Below are 19701 nucleotides of genomic sequence, written 5' to 3' on the forward strand. Positions count from 1 at the left end.
TTAAAGTAACAGAATTGTTTTCTTTAAAGTTATATTGTCCTATATTTGCTTTTGCATACGCACTTTCGTTTACCTGCCGCTGAGACTCAAGCAATAACGTTTATGTTAGCTTTGTGATAAATAGTTTCGCATCCTAGCAACTTTTAACCGCACTCCGTGTTAAATAAAAAAAAACACTAATAAAACAGCCAAGTGTACTAACCTCTTCGACGAAAGTTAGTGTAAAACGTCACAAAGTTACGTTCACTCAACGACGACGTGTAGACATTCAGGGAGACCATTAGAGAATAAAACAGTAAAACATATTTAGTTTAGACTGGAAAAGGAAAAGCAAAAATAAAGACGTTGCTATGACGTTGGGTATGGGTGGGCCCTTAAAGCAGTGAGCTAACTCAAATAATCGGGGTTGGATTTAAAGAGAGACACTCTGACAGCCCGGTAAGTAGTGTTTTTTATGTTTCACTTGGACAGACGCACAGAGGAGACGAAAGGGAGAGGGGATGGTTGTGTTTTTTTAAGTTACTTTTCTGACTTGGGGCAGGTTGTGCACGAAATATCTGCCAACAAACAGCATAACCAGTTAGCATTGTTTTTCTTTGACTAGCTAATTTTCTCCAAAGTTGCGCCACATTCTAGTGGAATTAGACTCTTATGTTGTTTGTTTGTTAGAAACTGTCGCTACCAACGGTTCTCAGGGGAGGGTGCTGGCTGTTGTACAAGACAAGGAAGAAGCACAGTTTGCTTGATTAGACGGCTGGATTTTGTTGTTATTCTTTTTTTCCCCCTGGCTGTAGGAGGTGTTCACTTTTTGGCTGAACTTTTTGTTCTGGCAGCAGCAGGATTGTTTGTCACTATACAAACACATGGCTAATCATGACTATATGAATGATACTATTTAACTACAGCCTGGGCATGTACAAGCACTGGGGGGTTTTAGTTGCTATCGCTTTTTCCAATAGAAAGTCTGCCATCAAAACTACAGTTTCTATCATTAAGATGACATTTAATGTGCATTATTGTGGTTTGCAGGGGTGAGAAACTGCACTAGAGGCTTTCTAATGAACCCAAAAAATAGAACCCTTTCTTATAGTGCAGAGTACAATTCTACATTAATGCAATCACAATAATGATGGTTTTATTTTGTATTTGTGTCATTATGCTCTACAGGTGCTTTCATTGTAGTGCTGTTAGTCAGTTTTCAATTAAAGATGCAAGGTATTTGGGAAAGTAATATTGTTGAATGTAGGTGTAACTGTTGAGAGGCTTGCCCCCCAAAAAAGAATGAATCATTATGGTAACCTACATTTTTAGATGACAATATACTTTTATTGGGTGCTTGAAAATAAGGATCTGTACTATCTGACAGCTGCTGCTGATCATTGTACCTTTTTTATTGTTTTATTTCCTCCTAATCCATCTTCCCTGTGTATGATTTATGAAAGGGACCTTGTGAAAGAAGAACTAAAAGCCCATTTAGCACCTGTTTGTTTTCCCAAATGCACATATTACGCAAGTCAATGCAGTACATTCCCACTGTGGTCTCTTCTTGAAATTGAATTATGTGTGAAGCCTTTTGCTTTTCAATTATTGCTTAGCGTCCCCACCAACATATTTGATCCAGACTTCCTTCATTTTTTTCAGTTGCGTACTGCCTGTTTTTACTATATTATTTACATGAGGGTTTTTTTTGCATGACCTCATTGTGTAGCAAGTGCATAGCACTATTTATTTTGCCACTTGTCAGCCTTCCACAAACCCACCCCAAAAATAAATTCCGCATTTTTATTTCCTCATGACAGAGGTTGCAATGACTTTGATGTGGGTAGGTCATTGGCAAGTGTAAATACAGTGGAATTTACCGCGTAATACACGCTTAACACTAGATGGCGGCACGCAAGCGGCATCACCGGCGATCATCGACAGTGTGTTGCTTTCCACGACAATGGCACACATAAAAGTGATGATTGGGCCATTTTCTCCTGACCCTTCACATTTATTACTATCTATCACTGTCATTTTGAAAATACACCAGGTAACCTTGGTACATGATAAGCATTGTTTTTCACACAGTGATAACTGAGCTTTAACACGACACCAGACAAGCAAGGGCTTTGGAAATTATGTGACCTTTCACTTGAATCAGCACAATTCACATCATATGAATGCTGAATGAGTCATATTTATTTAAACACCAGTGGCAGCTGGTGCACCAAAAGTCAATATTGTGTGTCTGCTGACTCTATTATTCCTTAACAAAACAAACAAAATGTGACATGCTACAAATAGCAACACAGACGAGGGTTGGGCATAATAATGGGAGAAGCTGAAGGTTATGAAGTCTGTCAATCGCGCACAACGTACTGCACTAATTGGCTGCAGCCAGCAGGGGCGCTCTTGACTCATTCCCAACCACAGGTAGTTTGCTGTATGAAGAAGCACAGCATGACATCAGCTATGGGGAGTTGAGCAACATGCACACAGACCTTCGCTATGGCGTTGAAATGGAAGTCCAGAACACTCTGAGAAAGATTTTTCCCATCTCGTTCAAATAAATATACAGAAAACCTTGATGTTTCCGCAAGTTGACGAAAGACAAGCTCATAGACAGAGGGTTAATAATGTAACAAACTAAATATCCAATCAAACTGCTATGATGTCACAGCCCAGGCACATATTGTCCTGATACCCAGGGGTCATGATACACTGTAATGTAATGGAATGATGTTGCGTTGCCTTAGAGAGAGGATGAGCTCAGACAATCGCTTTTGTAGTTGCGGCTTTTCATGACATCATGAAGGAAAAAATGTCCTTCCTCGTGGACACGATACCGCCTCTGACGCGCATGTAGCTAGGTGAGCAGTAGTGTTTGCCTAACACCAGTTTCTTTAATAGTAGCAGAACATTTGAATCCCACTTTAACCGTGTTTTATGAGCAATGAAGGGTGGCATTCAAAGACACCACGTCATTTAAGTTGAATTCTCATTTTGAGTGTATTTCCTGGGATTTCCGAGCATACTTAAATGCAGCAAATTGTACCTCCACATTAAGAGTTACAGAGTGAGTGATAAGAATATGTTTATTTAGACCACAAATATACACATAAAAACATTGTTCTGATGATCGGAGTGTCAGTGAATGCATCTCACAGTTGGCTAGTGACAATGAGGAAGTGTCTAGAAGGGACGGGACTCGAGATGCGTTTGTGCGTTGGAGATATATATACGGTGTTGGAATTGCACTGCCGTCGATGTGTTCAAGTCAGAATAAAGTTATAAAAGAGCATCAGACTCTGTGGGCACTACACTGTGCTTCCGTCTGTCATCAAAACAGAGAGCCGTGGCTTGCCATGATGTGTATGCGTTAATTACGCCAAAAAAATGTCACGTAAATAATTAAATAAATTTGTTACCGCCACAGCCCTATTTAAAAAAACCCAAAAACGGTTTATTATATATTTTTGTGCCTGTGAGATAATTCAAACTTGCAATAAAAGCCTGTTATTCTGGTGTAATGATATTTTGTGCCACCTACCGATACTGCACATGCGTGTGCAAAAACAACCGTTTTGAGTACTTAACTTTATTCACTTCTGCAATAATTTCATTGTTAATTCTTACCTCACATACACCAAGTATGGGCCTGTTACATATGGAAAAGCACATGGATACAGTTTTTTTTAACATTAAGCATTAGATTGGATAACTGGAGCCATTCAGAGATGTTCAATAAAGCCTGCGTCACATGCTCAATGCCAGTCTGGGTGTTTTAGAGGACACATGGATGACCGTGTCATCAGCGTCATCTGGACAGCAGCTTGGTAGGTGGTTAATGTACAATGTGAACAACAAAGGACCAAGAACTGACCCTTGCGTTACTCCCATGCTATATGCATTCAAATGTCACTTGACCCCATCGACCCTGGTGCATTGTTACCCCCCACAGGTATGATTTGAACCACTTCAAAACAGCAGGTGACCTATTGAATTGATTTCGTTTTTGAAGTGAAAAACTGTCATTGACAGTATCTAAGAGCTTTTTTTAGATCCAGGAATACTTGCACGTCTAAGACTTGAGACTTACTTGACATTTGCAAAACACTTTCTTCCACCTCTGAAAGCTACAGACACACAAGACGGCGTGTTCCCAGTAGTGCTTACTAAAAGCACTTTTAAATTGCCTGAACTCCGGCATCAAGGCTAAAAACACACTTCCAATACACTATTGTTGGACATCTGATTTAAATGTATCAGTGTTCCAGTTCTTATGGAGAATTGGTGATCTGCCCACCCTTTATAAAGGTTTTCTTTTTCTGACAGACACCTTCAGAAGATAAAGCACCACTTTAATGGAAAAGAATGGCTCGAGCGTGGTTGGACTGCCCCAACTCTTTACCAGGGATCCCCCTCAGTGTGCTGTCAGTGCCCATGGAGAATAAATACAAATGTCAGCGGTGTCTCCAGGTCCTGAGGAAGCCAGTTCAGGCTCAGTGCGGCCACCGCTTCTGTGTGCACTGCTTCAAGAAGCTCACCAGGTAGATTTGGACGTCCTCTGACGTGTGACATGCAAACCCCTTTGCGCCTGAATGCTTCACTGTAGCCTTCTAATCGGACATGCTTCTGCCTCCCCTGTATTCTTATCTGTGGGGTTTTTTGTTGCACTCAACTCTCTTGTGAGTTATGCAGACTCATCTGTCGCATGACTGGACTCTTGTCTGAGGTCAGAGTCACAAGGATGTGGCTCTTGTGCTGACTCATGGTAAAGGTGTTTATTTCCTTTTTCTGACTTTTTTCAGTCTAAATACGTCTGTCCCTTGTTGGTCTTGAAAGCATCAGAGAACTGGTATGTGTATTGATTGGTATGTGATGAAAGCACCAGAATAATGCCCTCTGGTCGACCGTCTTGTGAAACAAGCTTTCCAATAGGAAATCATGGGAATAAAATTGATCAGTTCCAGTGTCAAACTGTCACCCTCATCAACGCATTTATGTCATATAAGCACTTTTAATATATAAAAAACAGGGGTGCAACGATTCCTCAAATAGTACCTCGATTACAAAAATAATCGTGCCTCAAGGAATCGCTTATGTCACCAACGCACTTATGTCACCCACGCAGAGGACGAAGAAGGAAGCAGATATTTGAAGACGCGGGTAGATTGAAGAGCCTATAGAAAGCGACAAGGCAACAAAAGAGAAGAGAAACAAAATGTAAAAAAACAAGACAGAAAATGTGGCTAAACAGCACCGTGACATGTATCCGTTGTAACGCGGCACTTACATACCACAACACACATCTTATATGTTGTATCATTTCCTCCCGAATGGAGCGGAAGATCCGATGCAAGGTAACGTTAACATAGCACAAATTGGTGAGCTTAAGTTTGGTGTACCTTACTAACATAACGTTAGCCGTGTGGAGGGCTAGCTTTCTCTTAATTAGGACTACTGTCGAACACAGTGGCGATTCTAGATATGGGCCACATGGGCAATTGCCCACGGAGACATTCTCCAGGGGGCGCCGGAGGGGTGGAAAGCAAAAAAATCCTATTTACTAATGCTCATCATATCCTCATCAAGTCTGTGCATATGTGTGGCAGATGGGCGCCCTCTACAGGCGTGATACTGGCGACCCCAAACATGATCAAACGTCCACCACGCCATGTGGATGAAACTAAAGGAGTAGCAAGGTGGTGGGTGCCGCTGGGCCTCAGGCTCAGGTTAATTACAAAGTAAAAAAATTACAACAGTAATTGCTCAAAAATGAAACATTATATTATACGAATTATACCGCAGACCAAGAGTCTCAAACATGTTATTTCACAACAAAAATGTGAAATAAAAAGGAGGGAATTGTGAGTCGATGTGAGTTGGTTTAGCCTTCACTGCTAGTTGGGACGGTGGGAGATGATAAAGGTGCCGTTTATTTGTATTAACAAAACATGGAAAAGACAAACTCAAAGCTGTCATGTGCACAATTTGGAAAGAAGAGCAAAGCAGGAGAGGATGAACGGGCCAAAGATAAAGGTATGGAGCTATAGCATCACTATGCACACCACATTCTGGAATCAAAACGGATCAAATAAGCTAACGTTACTTTGTGGCTATACACTAACTGCTGTTCATTTGTTTTCTTGACTGAGAGATTTGTGTAAATGTGGATTTAAGTCAAATGCAGTTTGAGGGGAGCTTGAGCTTGCGAAATAAGAATCTTTCTGTCGTTGGAAAAAGTTGAAGTGTATTGAGGTGGGGAGAAGAGGGGCTGGGAGGGGTTGTGCTTGAAGGATTCCTGCACTGCCAAAAATAATTGTCCATTCTATTCGTGTTTTTATTTATTATTAAATTTTGTAGGCTTTTGTGGCAATGTGTAACTTAAAACATATATTTTTACATTTAAAACAAATTCTTTGTAAAGACCGCCCATCTTTGGTCCGCCCAAGGTGTCTGTCATTCAAGCCAGAACCGCCCTGGTCGAACGTGTGGCAGTTTATTAAGATGGTCACGTGACTTCATACAGGGTTTAGTTCATCTGCAAAAACAGCGCTGTGATGGAAAATAAACATTTTGTGTCATGGAACAAAGAAGTGTCTCATCACTTAGTTGACAGCAATGTGTTCCACTGCAGAAGGTGTCTTCATTTTACTTTGAACACTGCAAAAACTCAATATTTTATAAAGAATATTTGTCTTATTTCTAGTCAGCCTGTTTACGTTTACAATTTATAAATGCAAAGCCATCAACATAATGTAATATGTAATTTAGTCTTAGTAAAGTTATTATGTCCTTTTTGCAGTAAATTGTTACAGTCTGGGATGGATGAATTCATCTACAAAGCACCATCATGTAGTCCATCAGACACAAGAAATTAGTCTGTTCCTATGCACAATGTGAGTTTAAGAAATAAAATGGTTGATTATCTTAAAAAATTAAACCAACTGACCGTTCGTTATTTAGTGAAATGTTTTATTTTCTCTTGTGTATTTATAATTGCCATTTAACCAAGGAAAAATGTTTTTTTCCCTCAATTAATCGAAAAGTACTTGATTACTACTAAACTGTATATAAAACACTCAGCATTTTGACTGCATAAGTGCTCAAAATGTAAAGTGTGAGTATGCAAGTACCTGAATTGAGAAAAGTAACTTTTTAAGTGTAAAAATAATGAAGCCACTGTAAAATATAAAAACAAAATACTACTTTCACAGCAAGTGACATAGCATATGGTGACGCTGGAGTCGTACAGCACACTCCTTGTTGAGGCTCCTTCTGGAATAAGTATGGCGAAAAAGCCAAAGAAAAACAAAACGTGCGCTAATGACACATGACGACATTTCAACATTAGAGACTTACTTTTCACAAAGAGCTGCGGTCGAATTGTACAACTTCAGGGCATTTTTATCATCTTTAGACGTTCCAATGTATACTGTATATGTATTTAATGCAATGCTACTACCTGGCGCAATAATACACCATGGAGAATCGAGCATTCACTCTAATTGTCACTGTACGACTTTCTTTTTTTAAGTGCATGTCGAGGCAGATAAAACTTCTGGATGCCACTCGTGATTCTTTAAATGCAGCGACTGCCATCTTGGGGAGTTGTCACAGAAACTACATTAGGAAGTTGCCTACAGCCACAGCTGTTAATGGCAGTGTTTGTTTTTTTTTAATCCGGCCCAAATTATGATAGGTGTTACTTTGCAGACTACGCACCCAACAACTACTGCAGACTAGGCGATTAATTGATTAAAGGTGTTAAATGCCGCATGGAGATGTTTTAATGATGCCGTGGCATCACATCTACTGAAACGTTAACTCTGATTGTGCTGTTGTCATCCCCTACCTCGTTAACAGCCAATAAATTATATGAATTATTGCAACCCCCCCTCCCCCCCCAAAAAAACGTAATGAGATACTTGTGGGCTTTTTTGGACAGCGACAAATTATTTGCAGGGTATGTAGAGATTGCTCTGATATGCTGTGATGTAAATTGTATAAGGCCCGTCTCCTTCTTGGGTGAGAAGATGGTGATGAAGTCTGCACTGATACAAGCTCATTAAAGAAAGACAACTGTATTACCAGCCAGCACGTTTACCACCACGTTTACCACGTATTACCAGAACACGTCTGCCACCCTGTGAGAAAGCCAAGTCAAATCGGTAGCGCTTCTGCCCTGTTGCAGCTCAATACCCAGTTATATATCCCTCATGAGCCCTCATGTTGTCCAAAAGTTGGTCCCGTCCCACATTTGTATAGCCACTAGCTCGTATGTCTCAGGACACAGGTGGTCTATGAGTCTTGGGGCCCTGTTGCTTGCACAACTCCCATATGTCAGGTATTGTCTTGTCTCCCCATACTTCCTCAAAAGTCCCTCAGCGCTCATTACGCATGGGTTAACCTGCACATGTGTGCGTGGTGTTTTATGGCCCGTAATTTAGTGTTGTGTCAGAACGATGGACCTCAGACTACATAACACGGGTAGGCCGACATGTGAGATCTACACTTACAGAAAATGAAAAACATCTGTTAAACAACCAGACACTACAGATGATTATATGTACTTCACACTTCTTTCTTTGGCCACTCTTGGCATTCACACACAATTTCAGAATTTGTTTTTTTAGGCTTTTTTGTTGTGAAGTTGCTTCTCTTTGCACCTCCACCCTGCTGCAAAAACTGTTCTGCTGGAAAATGTCACTCTAAAGCGCATTTTAACTAGTAGCTTTTGCTGTTTTTAACCATAAAATCTCAATCTTGTTTACTCCTGTTCGTCAGTTCCGGTCCAAAGCCGTGCGAGGCCTGCCGCCAGGAGAAAATATACGAAGAGCCGACTTCTATCCTCAATATTAGCGAGGTAAGCTTGACACTGAAAGGCCTATCGGGCAGCATTGTTCGTTTGCGAGAGAGATCTTTCATCGTCATTGAAAAGCAACACAGCAATGTAATTCGGAGGACATTGGAGTTCAGCTTTTAAGCGTGAAAATTTGCCTTAACATGTCTACTGTGTGGTTCTAATGGCGGTGCTTTTGTTAAACCCCAAAACTTGAAAAGCAGCTCAATCGGCTCTGCAAGACGACCTACTTTAACTTTAGGGCATTGGTGTCCAAAGTGCAGCCCAGGGCGCGTGTTTTTTTTTTTTTTTTATTGGCCCGACACGTTCTTAAAATGCAATAAAACAAGAAAATGAAAGACAAAAGCCAGTAAAAATGGGAATAACAGAAGCATTTTTACAAGGTTGTTGTAATATTGTGAGGAAAAAACATATATTTAAAAGAATAAATTAAAAAAATCTAAGATTAAAGTTGAAACATTAAAGAAAAAAATAAAGTTCAGAGTACGTTGTTCACCTATACTACAAAGCTGAGATGCAGGCTGTTTTTTTTTTATTGAAATACACAGTATATCTTAGCATACAGTATCTACATGGGGTGGTTTACAAAGTGTAAATATCAAAATGGCCCATCCATCCTTTGATTTTTCAGTATGCAGCCCTCAGTGGATAAAGTCTGGACACCCCTGCGTTAGGGTGTTGACTTTGGTGCACACCTTTAGGACACTGACAAGCACATGTCTGTAAAATCTGAGCAAGATTGGTTGAAAAACATGGCCGCCATCAAGCAAAAGATCTTAGCAAGTTTTAGTTTGACTATTTGTCTCATGATTATAATGATTTTAAAAAATCCGTATTGTATATGAATGATAGCATATCTTCCAAAGCATTTTGCACTGCATTGTAATTTCGGGGACATTTTGTCTTCGTCTTTTGTCCTTGTGCCAGGCTTTTCCAGACAATGCGGCTGGTCGAGAAATAGCAAGTCTTCCTGCAAAGTGTTTGAACGCGGGCTGCAGCTGGACTGGATCAATCAAAGAGTATGAGGTAAGACAGGGGTTGGGACCGTTTTTGGCTAAGAGAGCCATGAAAGCCACATATTTAAAAATGTAAAAGTATTTCTGTGAGTGCCATGTAATATTTTTGAGCACTTTTTAATAGCGTTGTTATAGTGAAGCTATCCAATAATAAATAAAACATTTTTTAAGACTTTTTTTGCATGGTACTCATCTTTTCCTCAAAAGGGTTTGCGCTGCAGAATTAGCCAGTTGCCTGTTGCCTGTGAAGTTTACTTCTTACCCTCTCAATGACACGGGTAGGCTACCGCATTATCCAGTAATAATCAGGTTTTGGTGTCTGACCTGGAAAATAGAAGGACAGCTGGCACTGGCTCTGGCCACCCGCATTCGTTACAAAATGGATGGATGGATTAAAATGCATGAGAATGTTTTATATTTTGAACGTTATTTTCAACACTGTGATTTCTGTAATGTTTTACTTGAAAATTTAATGAAAATAAATACATTTTATCATGTTAAGAGCCACCCCTGATGTAAGGAATGCCGTTTGTTGCCATTCTCAACATAACAAAACTTAGTCAAAGCAATACAATGCAGCCTCTCTCATGTGGCAGCAGTGAGCAGGAAGTGAAACTAAAGTATGCTGTGTGGAAAGTCCCACATTAAGCGGCACAACAACACACTGGGAAAGTACCAGGATTGGGGGGAAGTAACGGGAGATTAAGTTTCCTGTTGATGGAAGCTCGATTACACTTTTTAATGGTAAAATCAGATGCTTAGGAGCTAACCAGGGCAGCATTTTACTTGTGTGTAGTCGTTATGTTTAAATACTTGTGTTTGTACATTGTGGGTTGAAGTTGTGAGGAAAAGGCGCGTGGTTTGCGGGTTGACAAGTTCCTGTTATCGCATGTGTTACTTCACATTGATAACAGGAACCGTTGCCTTGCCTTGTTTGCACACTTTGCAAATGTGGCTTTGCAAAGTGTCGATTGTACTGCATGTCACTCTCTTATGTGTTTATGGGCCATCATGTTGTCCAATAAACACTCTTTTGCTAGCGTAGAGCAAGAAATATTTTTTTCAATGTGTGTTTTAAAAAGAGGGGAAAAGGATTCACATCCATTTTGCGCATGTGGCATTTCAGAAAAAGTGTGAGAAACAGTGAGCTTACCTGGGATGGTTGAATGGTGGCTTCAGTGTTGGCAGAGGTAGTAATTTATGAGTAATGCTTTCGATTGGATCAACCTCGCCTACCATTTTTAGCCCCGCCCTCTCAGATGGATTTTGTCGGATTTTCCTCAGGTTTCAGATTTTTTTGTTGTTGTTGAATGGGACATTGGCAAAAGACTGAAAGATTTCATTTAAAAAATATTCACAATTTTCATTGTTTTGCACTAAATTATTTATAGCTGTGATATTATGTGGTCAGAATTTTGAGCAAACTTAATTTTTTGCACCATTCCAGGGAAATGATCCAGGTTCATCTTGTTGCCTTTTTATGTTGCTACCACTTTTGATTAAATTGTGAATAAATTCAGCATACTGGTTTGTTCGTTTTGATGGGCTCACCTTGCTTATTATTAATTTTCCCACACCGGGGCTGTGGCAGTTGGTTTTGCAAGCGTCTTTGTCCCTGCTAACTTCTACTACGTTACCTTGCATTGCTCCTCACAAAGCTCCAATCTTTTGCTGTGTGTGTACTGTATGCTAGTGTCTCTGCCTCCCCCCAAAGAGACAAAGCGGCTGTATGACCGACAAGAGGTCTCACCCTGTTCACCATTGTTCTATGGAACGCCTTTGCTCTATGAAGCGTGAACACTCTTCCTAACTGGAGGCAAGAGAGGAGAAAAACAGACACGCATGCACATGGCAATATATGGAGGACGGCAAATTTATCGAGTTCATTTTCATTTATCGTGTGGTTAATGTTATTTATTAACGTGAGGCAGCTTTTTTCTGAATGAGAAATCTTGTCATGTTTTAAGCTCGCAAGATCTTGTGACACCCCTATAAATGACACTTCACGACTATAGGGGGAGCCTAAAAGCTAAACTGTTTTCATAACTCAACATTTGGAGATATGTGTTTTTCATTGCACGTAAGCTAGCGTGCCCATTAGAATGCACGTATTTTATCACTCCCTTTCACCCGCATGTTTTGCCTTTTTTGTGTAATGAAAGCATGTACAGTAAAAACAAGTTTGTTCACATTGCAGCTCTTTGTCATGCATGTCTCACTTGCTAGTTAATCGAAACACATTTGTTGAAAGAAAGAGCTGACTTGGGTGTGTGTGCTCCATTTTGCAAAAAGTGTCTGACTAATTAATTTGTTATGATAAAGACAGGCTTTATAGATGCTTCCCCGATTAAACCTTGCAGTGCAGCTTTTGGACCAGTTTGCCTGCTGTCTAGATTATCTGACCGTGAGAATGTTTTGCACTGTTACGAGGCCTCATAATGATCTTCTTGGGAGTTGGACAAGATAAACACAGTGGCGTCTTTCAAGGTCAAATACTATCCATTTTGGAATGCTGCCAAATCAAACTGTCTCCATCATAAAACTTATCTACCATACAAGTAATATTTAACATATGAAGTCAGTTACTGCACATTTTAATGGTCACACAGTGCAACTATCCAAAGTTTTTACCCCGTATGCCGCAGCATTCATATTTTGTTGACTCGTTGCATGCCATATTGTACTGAGCAGCCACGTCACTGCACTGGCTTTTTCCTTTCGCCGATGGTTATTGAGTTCTATGGCTGTCCTCACATTTTTTCTTTCCAGCTAGCCCGCCTTCACTGCCTTAGTTGCTGCATTTGGGGGTGGGAAGTGTATCCCAAAAGCTAAAAACAAAGCAAAACATACATAGGGTTTATCCTTATCCTTATCCTGCTGGACTAACAGTGTTGACTTAGTGCCTATGTATCAAACATTTCCATGTATTTTCAAGTGAGCCTTGTCCAATTCGACTGTGTTTACAAACCCGCATGTGCCCCAAAAAACGCACAGAAGTGTCAACAACGTGAAAACATTGGCATGCCAATCATTTTGGCCATGACTGCTACAGTTTAATTTGCCTAGACTGACTCCTTATTGTTTTAAATCAAGATAACCTCAGCATTGCTCCAGTTGTGATTCACAGTGGGTGTGATCAAATTTTGAAGTTCTATTGTGTAATGCTCGAAGAACACTTTCACAACTGCAGTGATCACCATCATTTCTTAATTCCCGTAAGACTGAACAGGAAAGACACGGTGATGCAACACGTTCCTGCCCTAAATGTCACTCATCAGTTGGAATGTCTCGGATTTTTGCTGGGTTTTTTTTACTCCACAGATTACTGGAGTCGGAATGCACCAAAGTCATTGTGTACTTTTGTTATGACTGTTTTGTATTTTTTTAAAATATTTTTTTGTGTAAGCTAACTCAACCGCTGCACACAAAAGGGTGGAAATTAGTCAAAACTTGCACGCCCACTGTGTTGCCTCTGCTTTTCGACAAACACCACATGGTGGCGCTGTTATTAACTGTTATTAATGAGTCAGATGGACTTGAAATTTCTGACACCACTTAAAATTTGTTACACACATTTGTTTATAGCAGGCTGACACGCACATGTCTACAACATTTAAGCAAAATTAGATTGCGATTGCTGACTGGCTGGCGACCAGTCCAGGGTGTGCCCCGCCTCTTGCCCAAAGTCAGCTGTGATAGGCTCCAGCACACCCCTGCGACCCTAATGAGGATTAAGCGGCATTGAAAACGAATGAATGAATGGTTGAAAAACATGGCTGCCATCAATCAAAATGTGTCTAATGATTCTAAAACTTACATGTACGCTAGCATGTCTTCCAAAGCATTTTGAGCACACCCATAGAGGGAGTTACAAATACTGTTGTTTTGAAATTTGCCATTTTTTTGTGTGTTATCTGGCGACTTAAAGAACAAAATAGTGACACGTTTACTCCTTGCATCCTAGAACCAGCACGAAGGCTGCTGCGACTACGAGCAGGTTCAGTGCGAGGCCTGCCAGGCTTTCATCCTCCGCTCGGAGAAGGAGCGACACAACGAGCGTGAGTGCGAGGCCAGAGTGCTCAACTGCAAATACTGCAAGCTGGCCTTCAACTTTAAAGACATCAAGGTGAGACCGTCGCTTGTCACTCGCTTTGCTCGGGCCTCGACTGCAAAATCAACACTGTTGCCTTCCTCTGCAGGCCCACGATGAAGTGTGCCTCAAGTTCCCATTGCAGTGCAAAGACTGTGGCAAGAAGAAGATTCCAAGAGAAAAGGTGATGACGGAGCCCATAAAAAATGCAGATGTCGTTGGAGTGATAAAGGATGATCTAATCTTTAGTCCTCCGCACATGATCTTTATCTTTTCAGTTTAGTGATCACAGTCGGTCCTGTGCCAGGTCCAAGAGTGCCTGTCCTTTTAGCCAAGCAGGCTGCAAGTTTGTGGTGAGTCCCTTGTCACGTATAACATAAACAACATGGCCACTATCATATTAGGTCATTATTATTATTATTATTATTATTAACAACTCCTAGATAGACAATGGCAAACTGAGTGACCACGAGCACAGTAACGTCATGGAGCACCTGCGCCTGCTGCTTCCTATGGTTCTGTCCGTGACCGGGCCCAACACTGAGGCCCTGGGCCATGGTGACTGGCAGGAAGACTCGGGCCTGGGGTTGTACAGGGCTCCTGAGGAGGGGGCCTCATCCCCCACGCAGTCAGTGGACTTGAAAAAGAAGGTGAGTCCCAAGTGGATTTGATACTCTTAGCCCGGGGGGGGGGGGGTGTCTTCCAAATATTTTTTTCCACTGAGGGCCACATACGGAAAGATGACAGGATGCGAGGGTCACTTTGATATTATGTAAATTATGCTAAGAAGTTACATGTATATTTCAAGAAAAAACAGCACTCAGCTTTGTGAGATAGGTGAAAATGCATGTAGTATGAACTTGGGTTATCACGATTTTTACGATTTTTTGCCCCCCATTTTTGCTGGGGTTTTTTTCCCCAAATATTTAAACTTTCTTCTTAAAAAATCTTTGTAATTTTTCTTCTCATTGGCTTTATTTTTCCCCGACCTAATTTTCTAAAAATGACAACTTTATTTTGTTTATTTAAACAATTTGAAAAAAAGACTTTAAAAAATAATGTATTTTTTCTTTAATATTTCAACTCTATGCTAATAAAATGGCATTATTTTCCTCATATTACGAGTTTATTCTTGTAAAATTGCAAGTTTTTTGTCTTTAGAATACAACTTTTTCCTCTTAATATTTTTACGTTATTCTTGTAAAATTCGAGTTGTCATTTTTTTACATTTCTGCTGTTTTCCAGTTATTTTAACTTCCTTCTTGTAAATTTTCTTCTCACAATTTTGACTTTATTCCTGTAACAAAACTTTTTCCTCAACCTAGTTTTCCAAAGATTAGAAAATGTCTATTTTTCTTTAATATTTCAACTTTATCTCACCTCTTCATAAAAGGACAATCCCGTAAAATTACGACTTTTTCCTCATTAAATTACAACAATTTCTCTTTAATATTTTCACTTTATTCTCCTACTACTGCTGATTTTTCCTTTTTTTGTTTTGTTTTGTTTTTTCGTGAAATTATATTTCTAGAATGTGCTGTGGGCCAATGAAAAAACAGCCGTGGGCAACCCTGCTTAAGTATAACAAAATTATGGAGTTTTTTTTCTTTTCGTCTTCCTGTTTCCATGCACGCTGATGCTGTAAGCTTAGACGAGGGGCTCTAGCAAAATTGGCAAATCAGAGACGTGACAGAAGATTGGGCATTTATTTGCCATCCAAGTAAAGCCTGTATTATGCTCCTGCGTAGTCACCACGCTGTCCCCTCCGATGCCATCTTGATCTTTCTATAGCTCATGGCCGGGGTTGAGTGTGTGACATGCAATTCTCTGCCAAAACACTAGGGGCGATGTTTTCCGGAGAATCAACTCGGCGAACAACAACAACTCTCGTTGACCGATAAGCTTGTCAGCTTCCTCTATCGCAAGCGAACAATGGCAATTAAAGAGAGACGGAGAGTGTTTTTGGAACTGGAACTAATCAGCAAAAAGTGTTACAACAGTCACTTCTACGACAAAAGGATATGATATCGCCTAACAACGAGCACACTGTAGCTGGTGCCTTGACACAGGAGCATTAAACCATAACTGTGCACATGATATCGTATGTCGATATAAAATAGTTGTCAGGCAGCGACAACTGCGTTCAACACAACAAGGCAGAAAAAATGAGCATTAAACTTGACGGTCCCGCCCCAACATTGTGCGATATGCTTTAACACTGGTGCCCTCCAGTCCCTCTTACAGCTCTGATACTACTTTCAAAGCCTGAAAATAGCCAGGTTGATTTCCACACAGAAGAGTAATAACTGAAGGATGCAGCTTTTAATGCCATACTGGAGGTCTGCATGGTTGTAGGCCAACTTCTTGTTGTAAACTGACTCAACAGCGCACCCAAATAGTGCACTCACTTTTCAAGTTGCTATAGATCAACAACCAGTTTAACACAATCGACCAAATCCTACACAGGTGAGTGCCTTGGAGAACATTGCCTGCGTGCTAAACCGCGAGGTGGAGCGCAGCTCAGTGACCCTGGAGGCCTTCTCGCACCAGCACCGCTTGGACCAGGAGAAGATTGAGAACCTGAGCAACAAGGTGCACCAGCTGGAGAGGGCGCTGGCCACCAGGGACTTCCAGCTGTCCGAAACGGAACAGCTGTTGCGGGAGCTTCAGTTCTGCACCTACGACGGCGTCTTTGTGTGGAAGATCTCGGACTTCTCGCGCCGCAGGCTCGACGCCGTGGCGGGTCGAGCTCCTGCAATGTTCTCACCAGGTGAGCTGGCAAGATGACACCCTCTGACGGCCTTTTTCTTTACACAGCATAGGGGCACGTTTGTTACTCCATCATGAAAGACTTTAAAGAGCAACAAAGGTGTGACTCTGCACGTTTATTATGTAGTGCCAACTAGAGGGGCCTAAGATGTGTTTTTGCTTTGCTTTGTTGAACTTGTAGTGGTGATTTGTCTTGCGTGTTAACATGGGGACTTTCCAGCCCTCCTCCACCCATGTTGTCTTTCAAGGAGTGTCGTATGATTTAAGACTTGAACACGTGTTGTCGTTCGCAGCGTTCTATTCCAGCAAGTACGGCTACAAAATGTGCCTACGGTTGTACCTGAACGGCGACGGCACGGGGCGGGGGACGCACCTGTCGCTCTTCTTTGTGGTCATGCGGGGGCGGTGCGACGCGCTGCTCAAGTGGCCGTTCAGCCAGAAGGTAGGACCACCCCAACCCACCCCCGCCACAGATACCTCACCTCCTGTTTGCCTCTAGGTGACGCTGATGCTCCTGGACCAGAACAACCGCGAGCACATCATCGACGCCTTCAGGCCCGACGTCACCTCCACATCTTTCCAGCGGCCCAGCAGCGAGATGAACATCGCCAGCGGCTGCCCGCTCTTCTGCCCGCTGGGCAAGCTGGCCGCCAAGAGCCCATACTTGCAGGACGACACTATCTTCATCAAGGCCATCGTGGACCTGTCTGGCTTGTGAGGTGTTGACTGTGGAAGTTACACCAAGCAGTAAATAATGATTATATCATCTATTATTATATATACACACCGTTAGTTGAGGTGCTAACTGTTATATCATTTACATATCTATAATATAATAATACATACATGTCAATTGTATATAACTATAGAACACTTCTTTGATATAACAGTTGATATGCTTAGTTACTGCTGCAAAGCCGTGCTTATATCTTATAACATCAATACCTGTATATAAGTTGTCTTCTTTTCCTTTCGGCTTTTCCCTTCAGGGGTCGCCACAACGAATCAATTGCCTCCATCTAACCCTGTCTTCTGCATCCTCTTCTCTCACACCAACTACCTTCATGTCCTCTTTCACTCCATCCTTAAACCTCCTCTTTGGTCTTCCTCTTGGCCTCCTGCCAGGCAGTTCAAAAGTCAGCATCCTTCTACGTATATATTCCCTATCTCTCCTCTGGACATGTCCAAACTATCTCAGTCTGGCCTCTCTAACTTTATCTCCAAAACCTCTAACATGTGCTGTCCCTCTGATGTACTCATTCCTGATCCTATCCTTCCTGGTCACTCCCAGAGAGAACCTCAGCATCTTCATCTCTGCTACCTCCAGCTCTGTCTCCTGTCTTTTCCTCATTGACACTGCCTCTAGATCAAACAACATCGCTGGTCTCACCACAGTTTTGTACACCTTTTCTTTCATTTTAGCTGAAACTCTTCTATCACACATCACACCTTACACTTTTCTCCACCCGTACCATCCTGCCTGTACACGCTTCTTCACCTCTTTTCCACACTCTCCATTGCTCTGGACTGTTGACCCCAAGTACTTAAAATCCTCGACCTTCTTGATCTCTTCTCCCTGTAACCTCACTCTTCCACTTGGGTCCCTCTCATTCACACACATGTACTCTGTCTTTTTGTTTCTTATTGGCCCTCGGCATATTCTAAAAATACAGTTTATTATTACTGAGATATATTTTTAAGTATTACCAGTACACTAATTTGGCTAGTCACATATAAGACAAAGCTAAGATGTGGGTGTTTTTGATGCAATAGCTTAGCAAATATTGACCTTCATTGGATTGGTTTTAGTTTCTTTAATGTACCAAATGTATCAAAGTGGCCCCCACACATCCTTCTATTTTTTTCGTATGTGGGCCTCGTTGGAAAAAGTTTGGACCCCACTTGTTTTAGATGTTTGTGTTGCATTTTATCACATTTCACGTTTGTAATGAAATGGCTTGTGACACATTGTTATACAGTCGTCCTCGTTTACCGCGGTTATTTGGTTCCATCCCGCGATGTAGCGAGGGACAACTGTACTGCAGTTGCAGTCCAATTAAAAAATCATATCAATTTTTATGTAAATTTGCTTTTCATTGACAATATTATTGACAATTTATCTTACTAATGTCTTTATTTATATAGCATGCTTATTATATGCCATTTTGTCCTGCTAATGTTTTTATTTAAATAAAGTAGAACATTTGTATTGTTGTCACAACAATAAAAGGCAAAAGCGTGAACACCGTTGGCAGTCTGCTGTGTTATTAAGCAACTCACACAATCAGTACATGAACATCATGTACTGGTTGTGCACGGTTGCCAAGCTTCATCTGTTTAGTAAATAAAAACCACACCAGAAATGTTGGAAAACATAACCCACGAGATGTGAGATGCAACCAACCTCAAAACGTCACCTCAGTACATCGATGTCACATTTAAATATGGGGAATCACACGCAAATGTCAACTTATTCCAGTCATTGTGTCCTGACCTTAAAAAAAACAAAAAACTTTTCAACCATAAAAAACTAAGTGGGAGTTGGAAGATTTGAATAATGAACTGAGATGCATCACCAGCTGCACTGTGTGCAGGTGTTGACACCCAACTCAAAATTAACCCCCCCCCCCCCCTTTTTTTTAAAGAATCTTTAAATATTACTGTTTATTTTTACTTTTCAAAAATGTATTCATTCTAAAAACAGACAAAGGCAAACCAGTATTATTTAAAATGTGTATTATTGAATTACTTTGTCTGATTTAACTTTTGCATCATGTTTTTTTTTTCAGTCATTTTAATTTAAATTTGAATGAAATCCCAGTTGGTGTATTCTTGTAATTTCACATATATTGCAATATATAAGACATGAAGACAATGAGGAAACGGACATTCACTTCCTTCTTCAGCGGCCTGTTGGAGGGAAGTGTATGTCTCATTTCCTTTTTACGTTAAAAGATCCAGTGTTTTTTAAGCTATTA

At 40.9% G+C, this 19701-nt stretch overlaps 1 protein-coding gene across 2 annotated transcripts; it reads left to right on the forward strand.

Annotated features, from left to right (window-relative positions):
* Positions 1–22: 22 nt before the first annotated feature.
* traf2b (Tnf receptor-associated factor 2b) lies at positions 23–18966 on the forward strand. Of its 2 annotated transcripts, none has more exons than XM_054756707.1 (11): positions 23–438; positions 4318–4532; positions 8773–8851; positions 9776–9874; positions 13829–13990; positions 14064–14138; positions 14233–14307; positions 14398–14604; positions 16421–16724; positions 17017–17165; positions 17223–18966. In XM_054756707.1, exons 2-11 carry the CDS (start codon positions 4357–4359, stop codon positions 17439–17441), a joined length of 1545 nt encoding a protein of 514 aa, XP_054612682.1. In that variant the 5' UTR covers positions 23–438; positions 4318–4356; the 3' UTR covers positions 17442–18966. The 2 variants fall into 2 exon arrangements, with proteins under 2 accessions (XP_054612682.1, XP_054612683.1); XM_054756708.1 differs by lacking the exon at positions 23–438 and adding an exon at positions 445–3818.
* Positions 18967–19701: the final 735 nt, after the last annotated feature.

This window comes from Dunckerocampus dactyliophorus, chromosome 17, assembly GCF_027744805.1.
Source record: "Dunckerocampus dactyliophorus isolate RoL2022-P2 chromosome 17, RoL_Ddac_1.1, whole genome shotgun sequence".
NCBI lineage: Eukaryota > Metazoa > Chordata > Actinopteri > Syngnathiformes > Syngnathidae > Dunckerocampus > Dunckerocampus dactyliophorus.